Genomic DNA, 25597 nt, shown 5'->3' on the forward strand with positions numbered 1-25597 from the left:
TTTAGACAAGAGATTAGATTTAGTCTTGTCTCTCATTAGGGCTGTGGGCTAATTCAGAGGAATGTCTGAGAGTAACTTTCTACCCAGTCCAGGATTAGCTATAGCTGGCTCGCACTCATACATATTACAGAGTCCTATAGGAAACAGAGACACTACACAGAGACAAGGGCCTATCGTCACACATTATTGGTCAACAAGGTGCACTATCAGACACAATTGGGCTGCCTCCCAGCACAGCAGGGAAAAGGCATGGGAACTCCATTTCCCAATATGCACCTCTTTCACACCCTTCTCTGGAGTGACATAACAAGGTGCTGACTGGCACAGTATTGATCAGGGAGTAATTATCACGATAGACTTGCAATGCATTGATTAGGAAAGACTATGCAACTATTGTGACCACTAAGAAATATAAAATTAAACTAATTTGATCCTCTATTGCCCTTCCTACCACGATATACAACTGTTCTTATTCCAGAACGCACACCAGATAGACCCTGGCATTATGTGGCTGAGTGATCAGGAAACATACCACCAGATAGACCCTGGCATTATGTGGCTGAGTGATGAGGAGACAGACCACCAGATATACCCTGGCATTATGTGGCTGAGTGATGAGGAGACAGACCACCAGATATACCCTGGCATAATGTGGCTGAGTGATGAGAAAACAGACCACCAGATATACCCTGGCATTATGTGGCTGAGTGATGGTGAGACAGACCACCAGATAGACCCTGGCATTATGTGGCTGAGTGATGAGGAGACAGACCACCCGATATACCCTGGCATTATGTGGCTGAGTGATGAGGAGACAGACCACCAGATATACCCTGGCATAATGTGGCTGAGTGATGAGAAAACAGACCACCAGATATACCCTGGCATTATGTGGCTGAGTGATGAGGAGACAGACCACCAGATATACCCTGGCATTATGTGTCTGAGTGATGAGGAGAAACTGAATTGTTTTTTTGTCCATTGTGTATTTCCGTTTGCGGAATATTTATATAAAGCCTGGAATAAAAGACAAAGGGATACCTATAATGAAATTGCAAAAAACAATGTTTAGCTTCTATGTGGTAAATGTCGCGTGTGTATATAGATTGTGTATAGGATTGTCTCCCATATGAATCTTCTCTTTGTGCCAGACTGGGTTCAAATACCTTCGTATTTCTTTTTTTCTGTATTTATTTATCTTTATATGTTATGTATGTATGTATGTATGTATGTATGTATGTATGTATGTATGTATGTATGTATGTATGTATGTACAGTTGACGTCAGAAGTTTACATACACTTAGGTTGGAGTCAATTAAACTCGTTTTTCAACCACTCCACAAATTTCTTGCTAACAAACTAAAGTTTTTGCGTTTAGGACATCTACTTTGTCGGTTAGGACATCTACTTTGTGCATGACACAAGTAATTGTTCCAACAATTGTTTACAGACAGATTATTTCACTTAATCACAAATCCAGTGGGTCAGAAGTTTACATACACTAAGTTGACTGTCTTCAAACAGCTTGGAAAAATCCAGAAAATTATGTCATGGCTTTAGAAGCATCTGACAGGCTAATTGACATAATTTGAGTCAATTGGAGGTGTACCTGTGGTTGTATTTCAAGGCCTACCTTCAAACTCAGTGCCTCTTTGCTTGACATCATGGGAAAATCAAAAGAAATCAGCCAAGACCTCAGAAAAAAATGTGTAGACTTCCACATGTCTGGTTCATCCTTGGGAGCAATTTCCAAACGCCTGAAGGTACCACGTTCATCTGTACAAACAATAGTACGCAAGTATAAACACCATGGGACCATGCAGCCGTCATACCGCTCAGGAAGGAGACACATTCTGTCTCCTAGAAATGAACGTACTTTGGTGCGAAAAGTGCAAATCAATCCCAGAACAACAGCAAAGGACCTTGTGAAGATTCTGGAGAAAAAAGGTACAGAATAATCTATATCCACAGTAAAACGAGTCCTATATCGACATAACCTGAAAGGCCACTCAGCAAGAAAGAAGTCTCTGCTCCAAAACCGCCATAAAAAAGCCAGACTACGGTTTGCAATTGCACATGGGGACAAAGATCATACTTTTTCGAGAAATGTCCTCTGGTCTGATGAAACAAAAATAGAACTGCTTGGCCATAATGACCATCATTATGTTTGGAAGACAAAGGGGGAGGCTTGCAAGCAAAGAACACCATCACAACCGTGAAGCACGGGGGTGACAGCATCATGTTGTGGGGGTGCTTTGCTGCAGGAGGGACTGGTGCTCTTCACAAAATAGATGGCTTCATGAGGTAGGAAAATGATATGGATATATTGAAGTAACATCTCAAGACATCAGTCAGGAAGTTCAAGCTTGGTCGCAAATGGCTCTTCCAAATGGACAATGACCCCAAGTATACTTCCAAAGTTGTGTCAAAAATGGCTTAAGGACAACAAAGTGAAGGTATTGGAGTGGCCATCACAAAGCCCTGACCTCAATCCTATTGAACATTTGTGGCCAGAACTGAAAAGGAGTGTACGAGCAAGAAGGACTACAAACCTGACTCAGTTACACCAGCTCTGTCAGGAAGAATGGGCCAAAATTCACCCAATTTATTGTGGGAAGCCTGTGGAAGGCTAGCTGAAACGTTTGACCCAAGTTAAACAATTTAAAGCAATGCTACCAAATACTAATTGAGTGTATGTGAACTTCTGACCCACTGGGAATGTGATGAAAGAAATAAAAGATGAAAGAAATACTTCTCCCTACAATTATTCTGACATTTCACATTCTTAAAATAAAGTGGTGATCCTAACTGATCTAAGACAGGAATTTTTGACTAGGATTAAATGTCAGGAATTGTGAAAAACTGAGTTTAAATGTATTTGGATAAGGTGTATGTAAACTTCCGACTTCAACTGTATGTGTGTATGTGTATATATACAGTGTGTATGTATATTATTTTACTGCTCTAAGGATGTAGTTATTGTTTGGATAACCTTATTTACTATTATGTGGTGATTTTTACCTTAAAATTTTTCCCGTCTTTATGCGATGCGCAATGCAGAGAACACCAGAAGAAGAATTATGATTTAATTACCACAGTGAATTATTGTAATGTTTGTTTATGTGTAAATTAATCCCATAAGGGATGGGCCGCCAACTGGCGATTTGACACGGAAATAAAACGTCATTCATTCATTCATGTAAAGAACAGGGAAGCCTGTGACTCTGATGGATGTGTATGTATCTTTGCCTTACCGTCACATGTGTGTGTGTTGCACAGCGCTTCCTCAGTGTGTAGGCCAATACAGATATCTCCTCCGTTGACAGGGCTGGGATTGTTACAGGATCGGGTACGCTGATAGTGCCCTCCACCACAGGGTACCGAACACTGAGACCACGACGACCAACAGGACCAGGCTCCACTCACTAGACGGGAAAAACACACACACACACACACACACACACACACACACACACACACACACACACACACACACACACACACACACACACACACACACACACGGTCAGATACCTCTCATCACCAACTAGGCAAAAATCAACATATGAAATGCTGTCCTCTTCTAGCTGCAACAGACACACATAAAGTCTACATAGAAGACCAGATTGATCAGCCCATTAGAAAACGACTAAGACTCCTGCTGCCCATGGTCTCTATCCATGTATGTGAGTAAAACTTATCAGAACAACTACCCTGTGCTTAAAATCCTTCTATAATGACTGTATTTAGTGTGTTGTCACTTCCTCACATATTGGCAGTTGCAGTCAGTCTCCCCTTCTGTATGAGAGTGTTTGAGCTGAGAGAGTGAGTGATGAGTGGAGAGAGGTGAGTGGAGCTGGGGTTGACCCGGACCCCTCGTTTCTCTGCTCTAGAAAACTAAATTTACTCCAGTGGATTAGACAGTAGGGACAGTGAAATGTGGCATGCTTGCTTTGGTTGCCTCAAACTGCTCTGACTGTCTGGCAACTGGGAGTGCATGGTGATGGGACTGGGAGGGACATTATGGAGAAAGAATAAAATAGAGCGAGTAAACAGAAGCCTTGAGGATGTATGATAACGGTAGATCAAACAGGACCAGGTCTCGTTATAGACATTTCTCTCTAACTCTCTCCACCTCCATCTCACTCTTGTCAAATCTATTTTCTTTAACTGTCCCCCTTCCCTCTCTCAATCTCTCTCACAGTCTCTCAATCTCACAGTCTCTCAATCTCACAGTCTCTCAATCTCACAGTCTCTCTCTCTTTGTCCCTCTTTCTCTCAATCAGTACTAATATCTCTCTCTGTGTCATTGTCCCTCTTTCTCTCAATCATTCTCTCGCTCTCTCTCTGTCAATCAGGTACCCCCCCCCCCTCCTCCCAAAGTCACATAATATACAACTTTCAGAGGCACAGAGAGATGGCATGCTGATTCATGGTACATCATTCAGAGACAGAGGATAATAGGCTGGCATACACAGCCAGTAAACTTATGTAGGTAGCAATGATCAGTGACCAGTCATAAAATATACACTCAAGGGATGTCCTCATCAGTGATTCACCAAACATAAAACATTCATACAGTCAGTCAGTCTGTCCACATTCCACTTACATGAGTGTTAAGAGCAGAGCTGGGTTGAGCTGAGACGAGGTGCAGTTACCTCCAGTTAAAGCAGGCCACATGATTATGGTGATGATGAGGTGCTTTAGTTCAAACCCTGGACTGACTCAGCTACTGAAACCAAGGACTCGTCTTAGCAGGGTTCTGCTCCGCTGCCATGCGAGCCATTAGCTAATTAATGATTCCCTCAGCATTATTTTATAGGACTGGCATTAGCATTAGCATACATGTCTCTCCCTTGGTGCTGTGTGTTAAATTGTGTATTATGCCAACCACAACTGGAGATAATTGGTATGTAGTTATGGGAGCAGTGTGTGCATGCGTGTGTGTGTGCGTGCGTGCGTGTATACCTGCCAGACTGAAGACCGTCCCAATAGGCAACTGTGCATAACAGTGTGTTTGTGGATGAGTACTTGTGTGTGTGCTTGTGTTCTTTCCCCTTTACCTGGGCAGGCCTGAGAGTTGCAGTCTTGGTACTCTACGGGCGAACCCCTGCAGGCTGGGGGGGCAACCTTGCCCTCTGGCGTGGCACAGGTACGCTTGCGGGTACGGTACCCTTTGGCACAGTCCTGGGAGCAGGCGGACCACGTCTCCCATGACGACCAGCCGGAGCCCGCCACTCGTACCACAGGGGTCCTCAAGAGGTCCTCCACCAGAGCTATAGGAAAGGGTTAATACACAGGTTACTGGTCTACTCAATACACTTCACCACCTCTACTTCTACATTACACTGGTCATAGAGTACTACCGTAGCAGTATGTTATAATATGTCTATGGAATAGCTCACACATACAGTGGACAGATTACTGAGACCAGGCCAGGGGACCAATTGCTGTCCTTCTGCTGTCCTTCTGACCCCCTGTCCTCCTGTCCTACGGTCCTCCTGTCCTCTTGTCCCCCTATTCTCTGGTCCCACTCTTCTCCTGTTCCACAATACACGTCACTTCCTGTTGAACGCGGAACGAGGAAGAGCTAGGTTTTGTTTGCTTGGAAAGTTTGTTGTTTGAAAGTGTATTGGAAAGTTATTGGTAGCTACCCAGCTTCTTAGTTTGGACTAAGAAGCAGTTGGCGTCAGTTGCTGGGACTGCTTGTCTCTTTCCAGTGGTCCTGCCGACCAAGGACTAGTCTGACGAGCTATTTGGAGTTGCAGGTAGCCTAACTGCTAGCTAGCAGATTATCAAGCTAAAGAGGTTTTCTTGAACGCAGCCCGCGATGCGTTTAGCCATTGTGGCTGGGACCGCGGATTGTCCCTGGTTTGTGGCTGTCTAGATCCCTGCTGTTTGTTGTTTTCAATTTTCCCCGTGACCTGCCTTGTCTGGAACAGTGAGGAGTAACAACGTAACCTAAGTTGCTAGCTACCATGGCAAAGACCAAAACCGGCGGTAGTACCGTTGAGGACAGTGGTGTCTCTCTATCACACGTGAAGGATCTTTTAAATGAACAAAAAGAGACCTACAAGCAGTTGTTACAACAACAAGAAAATAGTTTCAAGTGTTTTGTCCAAATACTGGTGGAGTCAACTAATAAAAGAATGGACAACCTGACCAGAGAGGTCCAGGACCTGAAGAACAGTTTGCAGTTCTCCCAGGGTCAGCTCGATGAGGAGAAACAGGAGAACGGCAAGATGACAGCAACCTGTAAGTCATTGAGCAAGGACATCAGTTCTGTGTGTGAATCCATGATAACAATGACAGATAAATCAATTTTGAGGGACAATCAAGCGCAGAACAACATGGTTGTGGACGGAATTGCAGAATCTCCACATGAGACCTGGACGGAGTCTGAGGACAGAGTGAGGGAAATGATCTCTGAGAAATTGAAGATGGACCACAGGAAGATTGAGGTGGAGCGCGCCAACAGGACTAGAAAATACACCACCAGCCCAGGTGACAGGCCCAGGCCGATAGTGGTCAAGTTCCTGAGGTTCAAGGACAAGGTAGCTGTTCTGGAAAGAGCCAAGAACTTGAGCGGAACGTACATCTTCCTCAACGAGGACTATCCTGAAGCTGTGCGCCAGAAGAGGAAAGAACTGATCCCAGCCATGAAAGCTGCCTGAGCGCGTGGGGACATTGCTTACATCCGCTATGACAGGCTCATTGTCCACCCTCTCTCCAAGAAGACTGGAAGGGTTCATAGCCTCAACCCCGCAACGCGCGCGCGCGCACACACACACACACACACACACACACACACACACACACACACACACACGCACATACACACACGCACACACACACACGCACAAATTGTTAAATGGACTGCTAAATATATGTTTTTTAAAATCTTGCTTTGTCTGCTCTTTTCAGTATTATGTCTATCTCAGAGAAGCTACCCAGGAAAGAGCTGAAAATATCCCATATTAATATATGTAGCCTTAGAAATAAGGTTCATGAAATCAATAACTTAGATAATTAATTTGACGATACATCAGTAGCAATACAAGGATGTAACATTTATAGAAGAGACTGAAATGCTTATGGGGGAGGTGTTGCAGTATATATTCAGAGCCATATCCCTGTATTGCTTAGAGAAGATCTTATGTCAAATGTTATTGAAGTGTTGTGGTTGCAGGTTCACGTTGCACATCTAAACCTTTTCTTTTGGGGTGTTACTATAGGCCACCAAGTGCTAACACTCAGTATCTAAATAATGTGTGTGAAATGCTTGATAGTGTCTACTTTCTTGAGGACCTGAATATTGACTGGTTTTCATCAAGCTGTCCGCTCAAGAGGAAGCTTCTTACTGTAACCAGTGCCTGTAATCTGGTTCAGGTTATTAATCCACCTACCAGGGTGTTTACAAACACAACAGGAACAAAATCATCCACATGTATCGATCACATTTTTACTAATACTGTAGAACTTTGTTCTAAAGCTGTATCCGTATCCATTGGATGCAGTGATCACAATATTGTGGCTATATCCAGGAAAGCCAAAGTTCCAAAAGCTGGGCCTAAAATAGTGTAGAAGAGATCATACAAAATATTTTGCTGTGAATCTCATGTGGATGATGTTAAAAATATTTGTTGGTTTGATGTGATTAAGGAGGAGCATCCAGACGCTGCACTTGATGAATTTATGAAATTGTTTCTTCCAATTATTGATAAACATGCACCTGTTAAGAAACTGACTGTTAGAACTGTTAAGGCTCCATGGATTGATGACGAATTGAAAATCTGTATGGTTGAAAGAGATGGGCAAAAGGAGTGACTAATAAGTCTGGCTGCACATCTGACTGGTTTACTTACTGCAAATTGAGAAAAAATGTGACTAAACTCAACAAAAAGAATAAGAAACTTTATTATGAAGATAATATCAATGTCATAAAGAATGATGGAAAAAAACTTTGGAGTACTTTAAATGAAATTATGGGCAGAAAGTCATTCAACTCCATCTTTCATCAAATCAGATGGCTTATTCATCACAAAACCATTTCAAATCAAATCAAATCAAATTTTATTAGTCACATACACATGGTTAGCAGATGTTAATGCGAGTGTAGCGAAATGCTTGTGCTTCTAGTTCCGACAATGCAGTAATAACCAACAAGTAATCTAACCTAACAATTCCACAACTACTACCTTATACACACACAAGTGTAAAGGGATAAAGAATATGTACATAAAGATATATGAATGAGTGGTGGTACAGAACGGCATAGGCAAGATGCAGTAGATGGTATAGAGTACGGTATATACATATGAGATGAGTACTGTAGGGTATGCAAACATAAAGTGGCATAGTTTAAAGTGGCTAGTGGTACATGTATTACATAAAGATGGCTAGATGCAGTAGATGATATAGAGTACAGTATATACATATGAGATGGGTAATGTAGGGTATGTAAACATTATATTAAGTGGCATTGTTTAAAGTGGCTAGTGGTACATTTTTACATAATTTCCATCAATTCCCATTTTTAAAGTGGCTGGAGTTGAGTCAGTATGTTGGCAGCGGCCGCTAAATGTTAGTGGTGGCTGTTTAACAGTCTGATGGCCTTGAGATAGAAGCTGTTTTTCAGTCTCTCGGTCCCTGCTTTGATGCACCTGTACTGACCTCGCCTTCTGGATGATAGCGGGGTGAACAGGCAGTGGCTTGGGTGGTTGTTGTCCTTGATGATCTTTATGGCCTTCCTGTGACATCGGGTGGTGTAGGTGTCCTGGAGGGCAGGTAGTTTGCCCCCGGTGATGCGTTCTGCAGACCTCACTACCCTCTGGAGAGCCTTACGGTTGTGGGCGGAGCAGTTGCCGTACCAGGCGGTGATACAGCCCGACAGGATGCTCTCGATTGTGCATCTGTAGAAGTTTGTGAGTGCTTTTGGTGACAAGCCGAATTTCTTCAGCCTCCTGAGGTTGAAGAGGCGCTGCTGCGCCTTCTTCACGACGCTGTCTGTGTGGGTGGACCAATTCAGTTTGTCCGTGATGTGTACACCGAGGAACTTAAAACTTTCCACCTTCTCCACTACTGACCCGTCGATGTGGATAGGGGGGTGCTCCCTCTGCTGTTTCCTGAAGTCCACAATCATCTCCTTTGTTTTGTTGACGTTGAGTGTGAGGTTATTTTCCTGACACCACACACTTTGATGTTGACAATTATTTTAATGAGAATTTCATTGGCAAAGTGGGCAAACTTAGGCAGGAAATGCCCACAACGAAGAGTGAGCAATTCTATTCATGTATAAAAAAACAAATAATGAAAGAAAATCAGTGCAAGTTTGAATTGTGTAAAGTTAGTGTGGGAGAGGTGGAAAAATTATTGTTATCGATCAATAATGACAAACCTCCTGGCATTGACAACTTAGATTGAAAGCTACTGACGATGGTAGCTGAGTCTATAGCCACTCCTATCTGTCATATTGTTATTCTAAACCAAGAGGAAAGTCTTTATCCTCAGGCCTGGAGGGAAGCCAAAGTAATTAAATTACCCAAGAGTGGTAAAGCAGCCTTTACTGGTTCTAACAGCAGACCTATAATCTTGCTGCCAGCTCTGAGCAAACTGTTGGAAAAAATTGTGTTTGACCAAATACAATGCTATTTCTCTGTAAACAAATTAACAACAGACTTTCAGCATGCTTATAGAGAAGGGCACTCAACATGTACTGCACTGACACAAATGACTGATGATTGGTTGAAAGAAATTGACAATAAGAAGATTGTGGGAGCTGTACTGTTAGATTTTAGTGCAGCCTTTGATATTATTGACCATAACCTGTTTTTGAAAAAACATATGTGCTAAGGCTTTTCAACCACACCATATCGTGGATTCAGAGCTATCTATCTAATAGAACTTGGAGGGTTTTCTTTAATGGAAGCTTCTCTAATGTCAAAAATGTAAAGTGTGGTGTACTGCAGGGCAGCTCTCCAGGCCCTCTACTCTTTTCCAGTTTTACCAATGACCTGCCACTGGCATTAAACAAAGCATGTGTGTCCATGTATACTGATGATTAAACTATATACGCATCAGCAACCACAGCTAATGAAGTCACTGAAACCCTTAACAAAGAGTTGCAGTCTGTTTTGGAATGGGTGGCCAGTAATAAACTGGTCCGGAACATCTGTAAAACTAAGAGCACTGTATTTGGTACTAATCATTCCTTAAGTTCTAGACCTCAGCTGAATCTGGTAATGAATGACCTTGCTGTTGAACAAGTTGAGGAGACTAAATTACTTGGCAGTACCTTATATTGTAAACTGTCATGGTAAAAACATATAGATTCAATGGTTGTAAAGATGGGAAAAGGTCTAGCCGAAATAAAGAGATGCTCTGTTTTTTTGACACCACACTCCAAAAACCAAGTTCTGCAGGCTCTAGTTTTGTCTAATGTTGATTATTGTCCAGTCGTGTGGTCCAGTGCTGCAAGGAAAGACCTAGTTAAGCTGCAGCTAGTCCAGAACAAAGTGGCAAGTCTTGCTCTTAATTGTATTCAGAAGGCGGATATAAATACTATGCATGCCAGTCTCTCTTGGCTATGAGTTGAGTTGAGACTGACTGCATCACATCTTCTTTTATAAGAAACGTTAATGTGTTTAAAATCCCAAATTGTTTGCAGTCAACTTCCACACAGCTCTGACACACACACTTATCCCACCAGACATGCCACCAGGGGTCTTTTCACAGTCCCCAAATCCAGAACAATTTCAAGAAAGCATACAGCATTATATAGAGCCCTTATTACATGGAACTTCCTTCCATCTCATATTGCTCAAATAAAGAACGAACCTGGTTTTAAAAAACAGATAAAGCAACACCTCACGGCACAACAACTCTCCCCTATTTGACCTAGACAGTTTTCGATATCAGTATATCATGCATTAATATGTAGGCTACATGTGCCCTTTTTTTAAAATGCATGTAGTTCTTTGAGCTGGCATTAACCTGTTGGGGATGGGGGCGCTGTTTAGACTATTTATGCTAATGTGGCTAATTTTTTAAACGGCTTCCCACAAAATCCTTGATCGTACAATATGCATATTATTATTATTATTGGATAGAAAACAGTCTATAGTTTCTATAGGAGTTGAAATTTTGTCTCTAAGTGGAACAGAGCCCATTCTACAGCAATTTCCCTGACATGGAGTCAGATTTGAGAAATGTTGGGCACTTTTCTGAAGTCAGTTAAAAGGGCACTGTCGTTGCTATGACTATACGGACACTTCTTACGTCTTCCCCTGGATGCCTTTACGTGATGACGATTCCAACGGGCTCGATTGCTCGTTCACAGGCCCTACAAATGAAAAAAACCTTTAGCTAGCAAGTCTTTTCTTGCTGCGTAACGCGCGTGGAAGACACCGACCCTCTCCTGTTCCAAGCGTTAGTTTAGCCTGTTATATTTCTCCGGTCATCTTTTCACTCGTTATAGGAGTTACAAACATCACAAAGTAGTTAATTTAAAGCGTTTTATAGCAATTTATATCCGTTTAGTGCGATTTTGGGACATTTATTTTTGCAACGATGTGAAAAGTTGGGCACGCTTTTCAGTTCATCCCGAACGTAGTTGACATTTCCACATGGCAAGAGGACAGCTTTCCACCAAAAGACGATTTCTCCCAAGAAAGGATCCTTTGCCCAAGATACTGATGGAAGAACAGCTCAAGGTAGGACATTTTTATTATGATAAATCGTGTTTCTGTCGAAACATTTTAGTGGCTTAGGACGCCATGTTTTTTGACGTAGCTTCGCTTGGCGCAAACTGTATTGAAAAGTAAGGATAAATTAAAAAATGTAATAACGCAATTGTATTAAGAATTAAATTGTCTATCAATCCCTGTCCACCCTATATTTTTTAGTCACGTTTATGAGTATTTATGTATAAGAGTAGATCACTGTCTAAGTGGCGCAAGGACAAATTCTGACCAGCCGAGTTACATTTCACATTGTCTAACCATGATTTTGGTGGCTAAATATAAACATTTTCGATCAAACTGTATATGCATGTTGTAATGTGATGTTACAGGAGTGTCATCGGAAGAATTCTGAGAAGGTTAGTGAAAAAATTAATATCTTTTGGCGATGTTGACTTTTATCGCTCACTTTGGCTAGAATCAATGCTGGGCTGCTAATTGCTATGTGCTAAGCTAATATAACGATTTATTGTGTTTTCGCTGTAAGACACTTAGAAAATCTGAAATATTGTCTGTATTCACAGGATCTGTGTCTTTCGATTCGTGTATGCTGTGTATTTTTACGAAATGTTTGATGATTAGTAGTTAGGTAAACACGTTGCTCATTGTAATTATTCTAGTCCATTTGTGATGGTGGGTGCAATTGTAAACTATGCCATATACCTGAAATATGCACTTTTTTCTAACAAAACCTATCCCATACCATAAATATGTTATCAGACTGTCATCTAATGAGTTTTTTTGTTGGTTAGGGGCTATAAATATCTTAGTTTAGCCGAATTGGTGATGGCTACTGGTGTTGGTGGACAAATAAAAGATGGTGGATTATGCTAATGTGTTTTTAGGTAATAGATGTACATCTTTACATATTGTGTCTTCCCTGTAAAACATTTTAAAAATCGGAAATGTTGACTGGATTCATAAGATCTGTGTCTTTCATTAGCTGTATTGGACTTTAATGTGTGAAAGTTAAATATTTTAAAAAAATATTTTTTTTGAATTTCGCGGCACTGGTTTTTCAGTGGGGGGGGGGGGGGTGTGCCGCTAGCGCCACGCTGATCCTAGACAGGTTAAGTCCGAGTGGTTAAGTTTGGGGCTAAGGTTAAGGGAAGGCTTAAAACCAAATAATAAAAAATTACACACTATTACTTTCAAGTATCATCAGTATTATTAGTATTCTCACGGCTTGCTAGAGAATTGTGAATTGCCATAGCGCATTCGTCTAAGCAACGTGCTCCGGCTCCGAGCATCATGAGTCCGTGCCCAATGCTGGGCATTTTTCATTTTTTTTAAATTGGTGAGCGTAGAGGAAGGCATATATTGATGTTCTCAAGACCTTTTCAAACATCTGAAATCGCCATATATTTCTAGTGATCAGTCTGATCACCCAGGGGGAGATGCAGTGTGGTGACTGTGTCAGGGCAGTTTTACCCCCACAATGCTTAGAGAATAGTGATTGGTGTTGGACAGGTGCATCCTTTTCATCCATGCCTCACTTGGTGTAAAGCCACACCAATGAGTTAGCTAGCAACACCCAAAGCCGCTATGATTGACAAGCACTCACTGTCAGTCTCGCAGGTGGCCATGCCGTCGTTGGGGCAGAAGCGGGTCTCTACTTTGCGTCGTCCAATCTGCAGCTCGTGGGGGTCTGCCAGCTGGGCGCGGCACATGTAGCGCATCCTCTGCTCTTGGCGTGCTCCGCCCAGCGTCACGTTGACAGGCATCCACGGGGTCCAAGGGGTGTTCCTCTTCACCTCGGGACACGCCTCCAGGTTACACGCCTTGTATTCCTGGAAAGGGGGAGAGGTAGAGGAGGCGGGGGAAAGGGAGAGGGAGAGACAGAAAGAAAGATAGGTAATTATTTTAAAATATATTTTTTTCTCCATTTTTTACTGAGAGTTATTTGGCTGCTTCATAACACTTTAATTGGAATCATAATGAAATTAACTAAATCCTCAGCTTAGAGCATGTTTGAGAGTCCACTGTGGGAAGCCCAACTTGACTGAGAGGAGGTGGAAAGGAGGGAAAGCATTTCAGTTCAAACTGAATTTCAGTCAACTGAAACCAGTCAAAACTGAGCTGAACCGTAACTTCACACATCCCACAGAGAGAACGGAGTCTTGTATGAAAGGGAAGGTAAGTATGGCATGGATTTGTTCATGCCTGTGTGTCTATGCAAGTGTGTGTGTCTCATACCAATGCGCAGCCTGGGCAGCTGTTCCCGTTCTCACAGCTTCTGACCCTGGAGTGGACCCCTCCTCCACACTCTGCACTGCACTTAGCCCAGCCACCCCATAGGGACCAGAAGATAGGCTGGGGACACGACACACCCTCGTTACAGAACCTAGAAGAAGTGGAGAGGAAAGGAGAGAAACTTTATTGTCCATTTTGTGAGAAATTGAAATTTGTATTCTGCCTCACATGAGAGGCACTGGCGTGTGTAAGAGGACTGACATTTACCTAAGACTGTCATACCCCAAAAGATACTGACGACAGATACTGTTACTGAAAAGTGCACATCATGTCTCATAAATGAATCATAAAGGTCATTCCTTCATAAATGGCAACCATAAATGTTTGAGAGTTTTGCTCTTTTGAGTCAAACAAACACTGTTGAATTATTTGCATAAAAAATGACATTTGATAAAAGTATGACAAAACCAAAGTTTCTTCACATTGCTCTCTCTCAAATAGACCTTTCATCTCCTCTCACCTCTCGTCCCTGACCGGGCCCACACACACACGTCCCCCATGTTGGGGCGAGGGGTTGTTGCAGGAGCGCTGGCGCATCTCAAACCCTGTTCCACAGGTGGTGCTGCACTGTCCCCATGACGACCATGGTGTCCATCCTCCGTTTCTGTGGCAACAGAAATGTGATGTTATTAAAGAAGGTTTAAAGAATCACAAACATGCCAATACACCATTTCAGCTTCCTTCAAGCACTCAACATACTTATGATCATGGCCATCATGTGTTATTATGAGAGGGATGAGACACAACTTGCTCAGGAGCTAAATGTGACACCAGAAACACATTCCTTTGCTCCAGGAGTGCCACACCACTATGGCTGACCCTGTAAAACAACACTGCACCTATCTGGTGTATGCGACTTCTGGCTCAAACACAATTCAATTTCTCCACCCTGGGTTTAATCTGGCGAAGCTATGAAAGGCTGTCCGCCACACACAACACCGGCAATTTGTATATGAGCAGTTCTCTCACACTAATGATAATTGGACCTGGGTTTAATCTGGCATAGCTATGAAAGGAGCTCCGCCACTTTGTGTCTGAGTTGTAATGGTTACACACTCACTAGACGGGAAAACAAACACACACACACACACACACACACACACACACACACACACACACACACACACACACACACACACACACACACACACACACACACACACACACACACACACACACACACACACACACACACACACAGCTACCTGCACATGAAGGAGCCGGCACTTTGTATCTGAGAGCTGTTCTCTCTCAGTAATGGTGATTGACCAATTTCCTTAGACACAGACGGTACAAGACCTCTGAGGGGAAACTTGGATGTCACCTACATTATTTAATCAAAACCCTGTTTTGTAGACATACCTCTTATCCTGTCAGAATGCTAATTCTGTCGCAGCCTGAGTACAATGCTGCATGTCTGAAGATGCATCTGAAATGGGACCCTATTCTCCATAGTGCAATGCTTTTGTCCAGAGCAGATGTCCAATATCCACACTAGCATTCTAAGCATACTGCTTAGAATGCATGCCCAATACATTGCTTCATACTATGTAGTATGCTAGTATGGACAGAGAGACTAAGTAGTGCGCTATATAGGGATTTGGGTGCCATTTGGGACACACAGTGAGTAAGATTGGTGTGGTTGGTTGGTGGTTCTACATACCTCGAGCAGTTGGAGACTTCGATGGTGGACCCCTCACAGTTCCTCCCACCACAGCGAGCAGAGGGATTGTCACACGCCCTGGAGCGACACAGACAGGAGCTGGTGCCGTCGCCATCGTCATTGCTGCATGTTTGCCACGTCGTCCAGGGTCCAAAGCCGCCATTGGTGGTCTGGTTCCTCAGCTAAAAAGTCAGACAGGGCAGAGAGAGACTAGAGTGTCAGGGACTGGAACGGACAGGATGCCATCATTAATCATGTGGTACTGCATGACAACAACCAGGAAAGACCCTTGAGGTAAAAAAAAACATATTTGCGAAAGCGGCCTGGACAAACTGTAACAATGTCACACCAGGACCAGGGTCCTTGAGGAGAGTTGACATAGCACACATTTGTTCAAGTGTCAGACTACTGTAGGGCCAGGCCTCAGGAGAGACCAGACAGAGAGGAGGTATTCCAGGGTGTCAGCAAGCCATGTTGCCATGTGGCAGGCAGTCCCATGGGGTTGTGGGGGATTGTGTACCAGTGACAACAGATGCCATGAGGAGCGAGGTGGGAGAGGGAAACTGTGGGTCCCTGTTGGCTCTTACCGGACACACAGTGATGTTCTGACTCCACTGGCTCATGTTGGAGCTGTCCTCTAGAGTGGTGCAGCGTCTCTGTTTTCTGTCCCAGCCACAGTAGGGGTCCCGTGCCTCCAGGCATAGCCTACAGGGGGCAGGAGAAAGGACGAGGGGAGAGGGACATAGAGAGGGACTATTATAGTATTGTAGCTACTATTCTTATTTTTGTTGTTGCTGTTATTTTCATAATTGTTATGCGTATCGCTTCACTTTGGCAACATTGACCATATCATTCTTACCAAGCATATACTGTGATCGAAAACTGTAAATTATATGGTAATTTAGGTATTATCAACAGGTAAAGTACTGTTTACTGCAGCATCGTGTAAATGCATTGTGGGAAAATGTTATGGACAGGGCAAATCATTGCTGTATTTTTAATGGTACTGTAATTCCACCCCACAGAATACAGTACCATACTGTATCATTGGATCGCCAAAAACCCTTTGACCTCTAGTGGGTGCATGGTTGTGTTGTTTCTGGCTCATTAACATATTTTGAGGTTTGCCTTGTAAGAGCTATATTTGTTGGACCCGTGAGTGAGAATGCTGTATCAATGTAACTTGCATGTGATTATACTGCACCATCAATTCAAATAGAGGACAGATTTGAGTGGCACCAAGTCTTAAACATCTTCACCTCCCCAACACAAAGATACAAACACAATGTCAACCATTCCACCAGACCAACCATGACTAACTAATTGATGGACTGATGTTACCTGTGTGTTTTTTTATTGAATGAATTTGTTTGTATTTCTCTTGATGTCATTAGCTTAACCCTTGTGTTGTCTTAAGGGTCAAACATGACCCGCCACTACGTTTAACAGCAGAGAAAACCCCCCATATTATATTTTTTCAACTTGAAATGTTATGACTTTTCCTAGAGTGACCCCAACATTAGAAAACGTGAAACATCGCCTTTGTTCATATTTCCATGAAAGCTGTACACCACCAAGGTACAAAATTGTCATAGGGTAGTTATAAAATAATTTACACACACACACACACACACACACACACACACACACACACACACACACACACACACACACACACACACACACACACACACAGAGAAATTGAGATTATGCGTGCTACTGATTGAACTCAGCCTGCAGCTCCTGAAGAGGAAGTTCACCATGGTTGGCACAGTTTGAAAGAACAAGCCTGAGCTCCCCCCTGTACTACCCGCAACAAGGGGGAGAGAGAGAGGCCTTCTCATCAAGGTTTGCCTTCACCCCCACCTCCACTCTAGTTTCTTACCTCCCAAAGAGGAACAAGAATGTGGTCCTCCTGAGCACACTGCCCAAAACGGCCCATAACATAATTGATGTGTCCTCATACAATGCCTTCGTGATATGGAACAAGATCAACCCTACCTGGATGTCTGATAAGCGGAACAAGAGGAGGGTGTTCCTGGATCAACTGGGAAAGGCCCTTGTAAACCCACACATTCAAAGAAGAGAGTGCCATCCCCGCACAGCAGCCTCTGCAGCGCTTGTGAAAGCTGTTCAGGGGGCTGAATCTTGTCCTGATCCACCTGACGCTGCAGCTGGGGCAGGCAAGAGGAGTGGATGCCAATTCTGCCCCCCTAAGAAGGACTGTACAACAAATACTATGTGATGCACATGTGAGAAATACATCTGCAAAGTCCATGCACACACACTTGCATACTGTCCTACGTGTGCTAATTAGAGTTGATTGATGTATGTTCCTCATGTTTTTGTTTTGTATCTATTATCTCATTTTATTCTTATTTATTGTTGCTGTTTATACACCTTGTGGGTGGAGGCAATGGTTAAAAAAATGGGAGAAGACTAATATTTGGTAGTTGAATTCCTCATTGTACAGTATATAAGAATATATCACTATGTTGCCAATAAAGTTCAAGACTGTTATTGTTTCCCTTCCATAAAATGCATTCAAAACTACTTTCTGCACATTTCTGCTACTTTCTTAGACTATACAAGTGCTTTCTCTGGCTAAAAAATATATGTTCACACCTATGCAGTACCTTTAGCAATAATAATAATAATAATAAACCTCTACTTTAATAAAGAAAACAATTATGACAGGTGTGTTGTATTAAAAAGTCTTTCTGTATTGTGAAGAGGGAATACCCAGATATTCACAAAGTTTGTGATGAATGACAGGTTGTTTCTTCATGCAAAATAGATTTGGGGTTTAAAATTCAATTAAGCTGCTTTATTTTAGTGGTTTAGAGAAGGCGGGTCATTTTTGACCCTTAGGACAAGGGGAGTATACAGAATGTTAAGACTACACAATGGTTAAGTTGGATTAATTAACTTTTGTTTAATTGTTTATTATTTAGAATTGTAACTAAATTGATGAAACATTTTTATTATAAAATCATTTTTGGAAAAAACGAATAAGTTGACCTTAAATGGTTGAGTATTTTGCCATCTCCTTTTGGTCGGTTTTTCCCTGTATTCGCTGCCAGTTAGGAAGCCTTTGTTAAGTTTCTAGAAATGCAATTGATATAAATCATCAAAAATGTGTAAACACTTTATCTAGCAGCCAACATGCTTGCACCAATCCCTTGTAATTACAGTAAAATACTGTGAAATACAAAACCCTCCTCTAAATGAATTTAATTCATTCATCCATTCATTCATTCATCCATTCAACTCCCATATCTACTGGGTGAAATTCCACAGTGTGCCATCACAGCAGCAAGATTTGTGACCTGTTGCCACAGAAAAGGGCAACCAGTGAAGAACAAACACCATTGTAAATACAACCCATATGTATGCTTATTTATTTTCCATTGTGTACTTTAACCATTTGTACATTGTTACAACACTGTATATATATATATATATATATATATATATATATATATATATATATATATATATATATATATACAGTGGGGAGAACAAGTATTTGATACACTGCTGATTTTGCAGGTTTTCCTACTTACAAAGCATGTAGAGGTCTGTAATTGTTATCATAGGTACACTTCAACTGTGAGAGACGGAATCTAAAACAAAAATCCAGAAAATCACATTGTATGATTTTCAAGTAATTAATTTGCATTTTATTGCATGACATAAGTATTTGATCACCTACCAACCAGTAAGAATTCCGGCTCTCACAGACCTGTTAGTTTTTCTTTAAGAAGCCCTCCTGTTCTCCACTCATTACCTGTATTAACTGCACCTGTTTGAACTCGTTACCTGTATAAAAGACACCTGTCCACACACTCAATCAAACAGACTCCAACCTCTCCACAATGGCCAAGACCAGAGAGCTGTGTAAGGACATCAGGGGTAAAATTGTAGACCTGCACAAGGCTGGGATGGGCTACAGGACAATAGGCAAGCAGCTTGGTGAGAAGGCAACAACTGTTGGCGCAATTATTAGAAAATGGAAGAAGTTGAAGATGACAGTCAATCACCCTCGGTCTGGGGCTCCATGCAAGATCTCACCTCGTGGGGCATCAATGATCATGAGGAAGGTGAGGGATCAGCCCAGAACTACACGGCAGGACCTGGTCAATGACCTGAAGAGAGCTGGGACCACAGTCTCAAAGAAAACCATTAGTAACACACTACGCCGTCATGGATTAAAATCCTGCAGCGCATGCAAGGTCCCCCTGCTCAAGCCAGCGCATGTCCAGGCCCGTCTGAAGTTTGCCAATGACCATCTGGATGATCCAGAGGAGGAATGGGAGAAGATCATGTGGTCTGATGAGACAAAAATAGAGCTTTTTGGTCTAAACTCCACTCGCCCTGTTTGGAGGAAGAAGAAGGATGAGTACAACCCCAAGAACACCATCCCAACCGTGAAGCATGGAGGTAGAAACATCATTCTCTGGGGATGCTTTTCTGCAAAGGGGACAGGACGACTGCACCGTATTGAGGGGAGGATGGATGGGGCCATGTATCGCGAGATCTTGGCCAACAACCTCCTTCCCTCAGTAAGAGGATTGAAGATGGGTCGTGACTGGGTCTTCCAGCATGACAACGACCCGAAACATACAGCCAGGGCAACTAAGGAGTGGCTCCGTAAGAAGCATCTCAAGGTCCTGGAGTGGCCTAGCTAGTCTCCAGACCTGAACCCAATAGAAAATCTTTGGAGGGAGCTGAAAGTCCATATTGCCCAGCGACAGCCCCGAAACCTAAAGGATCTGGAGAAGGTCTGTATGGAGGAGTGGGCCAAAAAACCCTGCTGCAGTGTGTGCAAACCTGGTCAAGAACTACAGGAAACGTATGATCTCTGTAATTGCAAACCAAGGTTTCTGTACCAAATATGAAGTTCTGCTTTTCTGATGTATCAAATACTTATGTCATGCAATAAAATGCAAATTAATTACTTAAAAATCATACAATGTGATTTTCTGGATTTTTGTTTTAGATTCCGTCTCTCACAGTTGAAGTGTACCTATGATAAAAATTACAGACCTCTACATGCTTTGTAAGTATTAAAACCTGCAAAATCGGCAGTGTATCAAATACTTGTTCTCCCCACTGTATATATATATATATATATATATAATATGACATTTGTAATGTCTTTATTGTTTTGAAACTTCTGTATGTGTAATGTTTACTGTTAATTTGTATTGTTTACTTCACTTTTGTATATTATCTACCTCACTTGCTTTGGCAATGTTAACATATGTTTCCCATGCCAATAAAGCCCCTTGAATTGAATTAAATTGAGAGAGAGAGAGAGCCAGTCAAAGCAGTAAACACAAGCAGAGAGCCTCCATAGAGCTAAGACTACTGCTAACAGACCAGACCACACAATGGCTGGTCATAAACTCACACTCCCTCCTGACACACAGCTCGCACCCCTGTGATTCTAACAGAGCATCTGAGTAGAGGTAAACAAATCAGCCCGAGTATCTCCCCTCACCTCCCCTGCCTCCTTCCTTCCTCCCCCGCCCCCCCCCCCCCCCTCACTCAGAACACCACACATGAAGCAAATAGTGATTCAATATGTTGTAAGCTCCCAGTAAAACAGGGGCTTAATGAGGGGTAATTAATTCTAAACCCATTAATGATGAAATTAAGCTGTGAGAGACAGAAAGAGATAGAGAGACAGAGAGCAGGAGAGAGAACTGGAGAGAAAGAGAGATAGAAGAGAGAGCGACAGAGAAAGAGAGTGAGAGAGCGAGAGCGAGAAGATCTTACACTCTTAGATGATAATGTTATTTTTTAACACATCTGTGTGTCTAGTTAGATCCGACACATGCTGCATTACTTTAAACACAATCACTGTTTTGATACAACATAATTTGTGTAAAAGTTTCAACACTTTTGGAGTCAATTCCTGCAATTAAAAGGGAAGTGAAGTGACAGCCTGGAGTGAGCCTCAGCCAGTCAGCAGGAGGAAAATTGTCAGAGTAGGTTTCCCTGGACTGTGTATCTAACTAGCACTAACATGTTTGAAATCTTTCAAGAATGATATTTTGCATGTACAGAACTTGTTTTATATAAGACTTTGTATATGGAGCAATAAATTAATGTAATAAATGGTTTCGTTTTTTTTTTTCAACACGTCTTCCCCAGTCATTTACAGAATTTTAAAGATGCTTTAAGTGGAATACAACACAATATGTGGAATAAAACATTATTTAACACATCCGTGTGTCTAGTTAGGAATGACATGTTACTTTTAACAATCACTGTTTACAAAAATCTAAACTCATGTTTAAAATGTGCCAACATGGTGATTGTCTTAAAAGTAACACAACATGTGTTGTTTCTAACTAGACACACGGATGTGTTTGAAAATATCACATATTTTCTAAGAGGAACAGGAACAGAGGGAATGTGTTGACCACTTGTTGTAAACAACCCTTACTGCCTCCAAATCAACCATTACCGACTGACTACCAATCGCCTCTCTAGCAGACCTGGCGTCAATAGTATTGGAAATCATTTGAAATACGTGATTGAGCTTGCCTGTTGCAATGTAACTAATAGAAAACTCCCAAAAAGCAAAGCAAACGCTCAAAGTATTTAAAATATTTGAACTCAGGTCTGCTCACTACTGACTCCTTGTACAGCTTCCCTTCAGCCCCCTTAGCTAGCAGGGATAGAGAAAGGGCATTGTGTTCTTGGCACTGGCTGCTTGGTTCATTTCAATGGGGCCTCTGGTGTTTCAGCTAGGAGGTTGAGGCAACACTGTTGTGTTCATACAGAACACACAGCCAAGCCTAAGGCAAGTCCTACAGCCTGGTGAGGAAGGTGTTCTAGAGCCTAGGGAGGCCATTGTCCTGAGCTGACATATTTTACCAGCCTGTATCAGAGCCGACCTGACACAGAGCTACAGGGAGGAGGGGGAAGGGATCCATGTTTGGAAGAGAGCCATGTTGTTGCGGTGACCTCCATCAGACAGAAAGAGGAGACCCCTACGTTATGCCATAGCTTTAAATGGTGGTCAATGAGAGGTGGTCAATGAGAGGATGAAGACATGGCAAATATAACATGTTTGATTACTTGTAGCTGCATCACCAAAAACTGTTAGTTTGCATTCTGTTTACCCAGACACATAGACAGACAGAGTCTAAACACACACTTAGGAAGCCGGGCAGTTGTGCATAATAATTAAGAGCAAAGCAGATATCTTTCTGAGAGAAGAAGAAGAATACATAAGGATGTGCATAGTAAGAACATGGTGCAGATCTGAGGTCCAACCCTCTGTTACAGGTGAGCCAGATGTCAGGCCCTCGGGGCACGCACACCCTTGGGTTAAATCACCCTTTCAGCTAAATCACTTTAGCTGAAAGTTTACCCCCGAGCTCATTAATTACAGTGGAGAAATCGCGCGCATGCACACACACACACAGCGGCCGACGGATGGCCGGGCCAGCGATGAAAGCCAGCCATCCATGTAAGCTCTTAAGACTATGAAAATGCGTCAGCTTGGAAAGAATGCTGAGATGGTGGTTTTTGACGAGCGCAGCGAGAGAGAGCGGGAGCGAAGGACGGTTTACCAGAGAAAAGATAAGAGGAGAGCTGTCCTGACGTACTAACACCACCACAGGGAATCCCAGCTGAACCATCTGCTCTCCTAACCCATGCCAGTTTACTGAAACACTCGGCCTCAAAGGAAGCTCTTAGATAAAGGGCTTGGAGGTACTGGTGGGATTGAGATCACTTCTCTTTCTCTCTTTTTTTGAATATTTTTTATTTTTATATGATTCAACAACAGAACAATAGAGTACAGCAAGTGTAAGTACTACAACAAAAGGTATTTCAAACAACCCCACCCCCCAAAATACAACAAATATTAAAACAATGATAAATTACAATAAAAATTATAAATAAATACAATTTTAATTGTAATAATACTAATAATGACTAAATAAGACAAATGACAAGAGAGATCAAAATAAAACAATACAAACAGTACATTACAGCGAGACAATAGCTACATTGATCTACATCGACCCCAATGGAAGCGTTTCAATATAGTCCAGGAAGGGTTAACATATTTTCACAAATTTCTTAAAGCATTGGTAATCTTCTCCATAGGAATATACTTATTCATTTCAGAGAGCCATCCTGTAATTGGGAGAGGGGATGGGAGAGGGGAATCTGATTTCCATGTCAATGCAACACATTTTCTTGCAATGGCAAGAGAGGTTACTGTCAATTAGATTTGGAAGTTATTCCTCAAATTCACATTTATGAAGTTACCCAGAAGGCATATTTCAGGATCAAGTGGGAAAGGGACCTCCATAATAAAGGCCAGGGTGCCACAAACATCATGCCAGAAGGCTTGTCATTTAGTACACTGACAAGTAGAATGCAAAAAAGTGTCTTCTGTTGTTCTAAAACACATTTCTGATATTTCAAGGTGTAACCTGAGGTGTCAGATAGAGTTGGTGGAGGAAGTTGTAATGGAGAAGTCTATATCCAGAGTTGATGGTGGCTGACACGTTATTTTTTCATAGGTCCGTCCAGAGACACTCATCAATCGTAGTATTCAATTTGGATTCCCATCACTCTCCTGACTTATATACATGTGCTTTTGGGAAATGTTGCATTAGCAATGAGTACACTCTGGATATAAACCTATGTGTCATGGTTATCATGGAGTAGTTGTTCAATACTTGATAGATTTGGTAAAGTCATATCTCCAAGAGTGCTTCTGAGAAAGTTTAACTGTAAATAACAAAATAAATGATAATTGGATAACTGGTATTTCTCTTTCAGTTGCTCAAATGACATAAGTACCTATCTATATAACAATGTTCTAATTACTGATTCCCTTCTCATGCCAATGTTGAAATGTTTTGCTATCCAAGATCATTGGCAGGAGTCTGTTTTGCCACACGGGTGTTTTGGGTGACAAGTCTTGTTAAAGACCAAATAACTTACAAATGTCATATCAAGATTTTACCAAATTGATGGAACAGGGATTGCTAGTTTTTGTTGATATAGTCTTGGGGTTCCACTTGTAGATAATATTACTCCCAACCTTTTCATTAAGAGCAAACATTTCCATCTGAATCCAAGAAGGGGCTGGTTCAGTTTCTAATAAGAATGAAATTAATCTAATTTGCACTGCCCAGTAATACATCTTGAAACTTGGTAGACGGAGACCTCCTAGACTATAATCCAATTTTAATTTGTCCAGGCTCACCGTTCGAGTTTTACTGTTCCATACAAATTGTCTTTGTAACGTCTGCTTCCAACTCACTCTCAAACACATAGATCCCCTGAAAGCAGCTCACTCTCCAGATCCCAATCACCTGAATTCTGATCACACACACCTGTATGTCATTATCACACACTATTTAGTTCAGTTCTTTGCACCCCATCATTGTGAGTTATTGTTTGTTTTGTGACACATTGCTCTTCAGAGTGCTGGGTTTCCCGTAATTTACTTCTCCTGTGTATGATAGTTTTGGCCTGCCTCACTAACGATGCCTTTTGCCTATTCCCTGTCTGTACTTTAGCCTATTGGATTTCCTGTTATCAACCTATTGCCTGATCTCCCAGATGACGTTACTAGCCTTTTCCCTGCCTGTACTGGTACCTTTTTGGACCCCCTGTGTATGACCTTCTGCATGCCCCTGGACTCAGCTACCTGCATCCCACTGTGGTCCTTTGCAATGAACACCTGCTGCGCCCTGTGCTTGAAACCAGCTCTGTCGCCCGTCGTGTTCATTACCATCTTAGGGTATTGTTAAGGGACTTAAAGAAACTCTCGGGTAGGGATATGGATAAAGATTGAAATAGGTACATCAACAGAACGTTCATCTTATTGCAGCTAATTCTCTCAAATAATGTAAGAGGCAGATCTATCAATCTATTCAAGTTATCCACCACCTTCTG

At 42.1% G+C, this 25597-nt stretch overlaps 1 protein-coding gene across 6 annotated transcripts in view; it reads right to left on the reverse strand.

Moving 5' to 3' along the window:
• LOC129816595 (semaphorin-5B-like) overlaps window positions 1–25597 on the reverse strand; it is a 313431-nt gene that overhangs the window by 14814 nt on the left and 273020 nt on the right. For all 6 annotated transcript variants that reach the window (XM_055871271.1, XM_055871269.1, XM_055871275.1 and 3 more), the window contains exons 13-19: window positions 16243–16360; window positions 15656–15837; window positions 14453–14596; window positions 13936–14083; window positions 13304–13529; window positions 5065–5277; window positions 3256–3426 (exon numbers count right to left, since the gene is read on the reverse strand). In XM_055871271.1, the coding sequence (XP_055727246.1) occupies window positions 3256–3426; window positions 5065–5277; window positions 13304–13529; window positions 13936–14083; window positions 14453–14596; window positions 15656–15837; window positions 16243–16360 (1202 nt within the window). The remainder of the gene's footprint in view (window positions 1–3255; window positions 3427–5064; window positions 5278–13303; window positions 13530–13935; window positions 14084–14452; window positions 14597–15655; window positions 15838–16242; window positions 16361–25597) is intronic.

Source organism: Salvelinus fontinalis, chromosome 19, assembly GCF_029448725.1.
Source record: "Salvelinus fontinalis isolate EN_2023a chromosome 19, ASM2944872v1, whole genome shotgun sequence".
NCBI lineage: Eukaryota > Metazoa > Chordata > Actinopteri > Salmoniformes > Salmonidae > Salvelinus > Salvelinus fontinalis.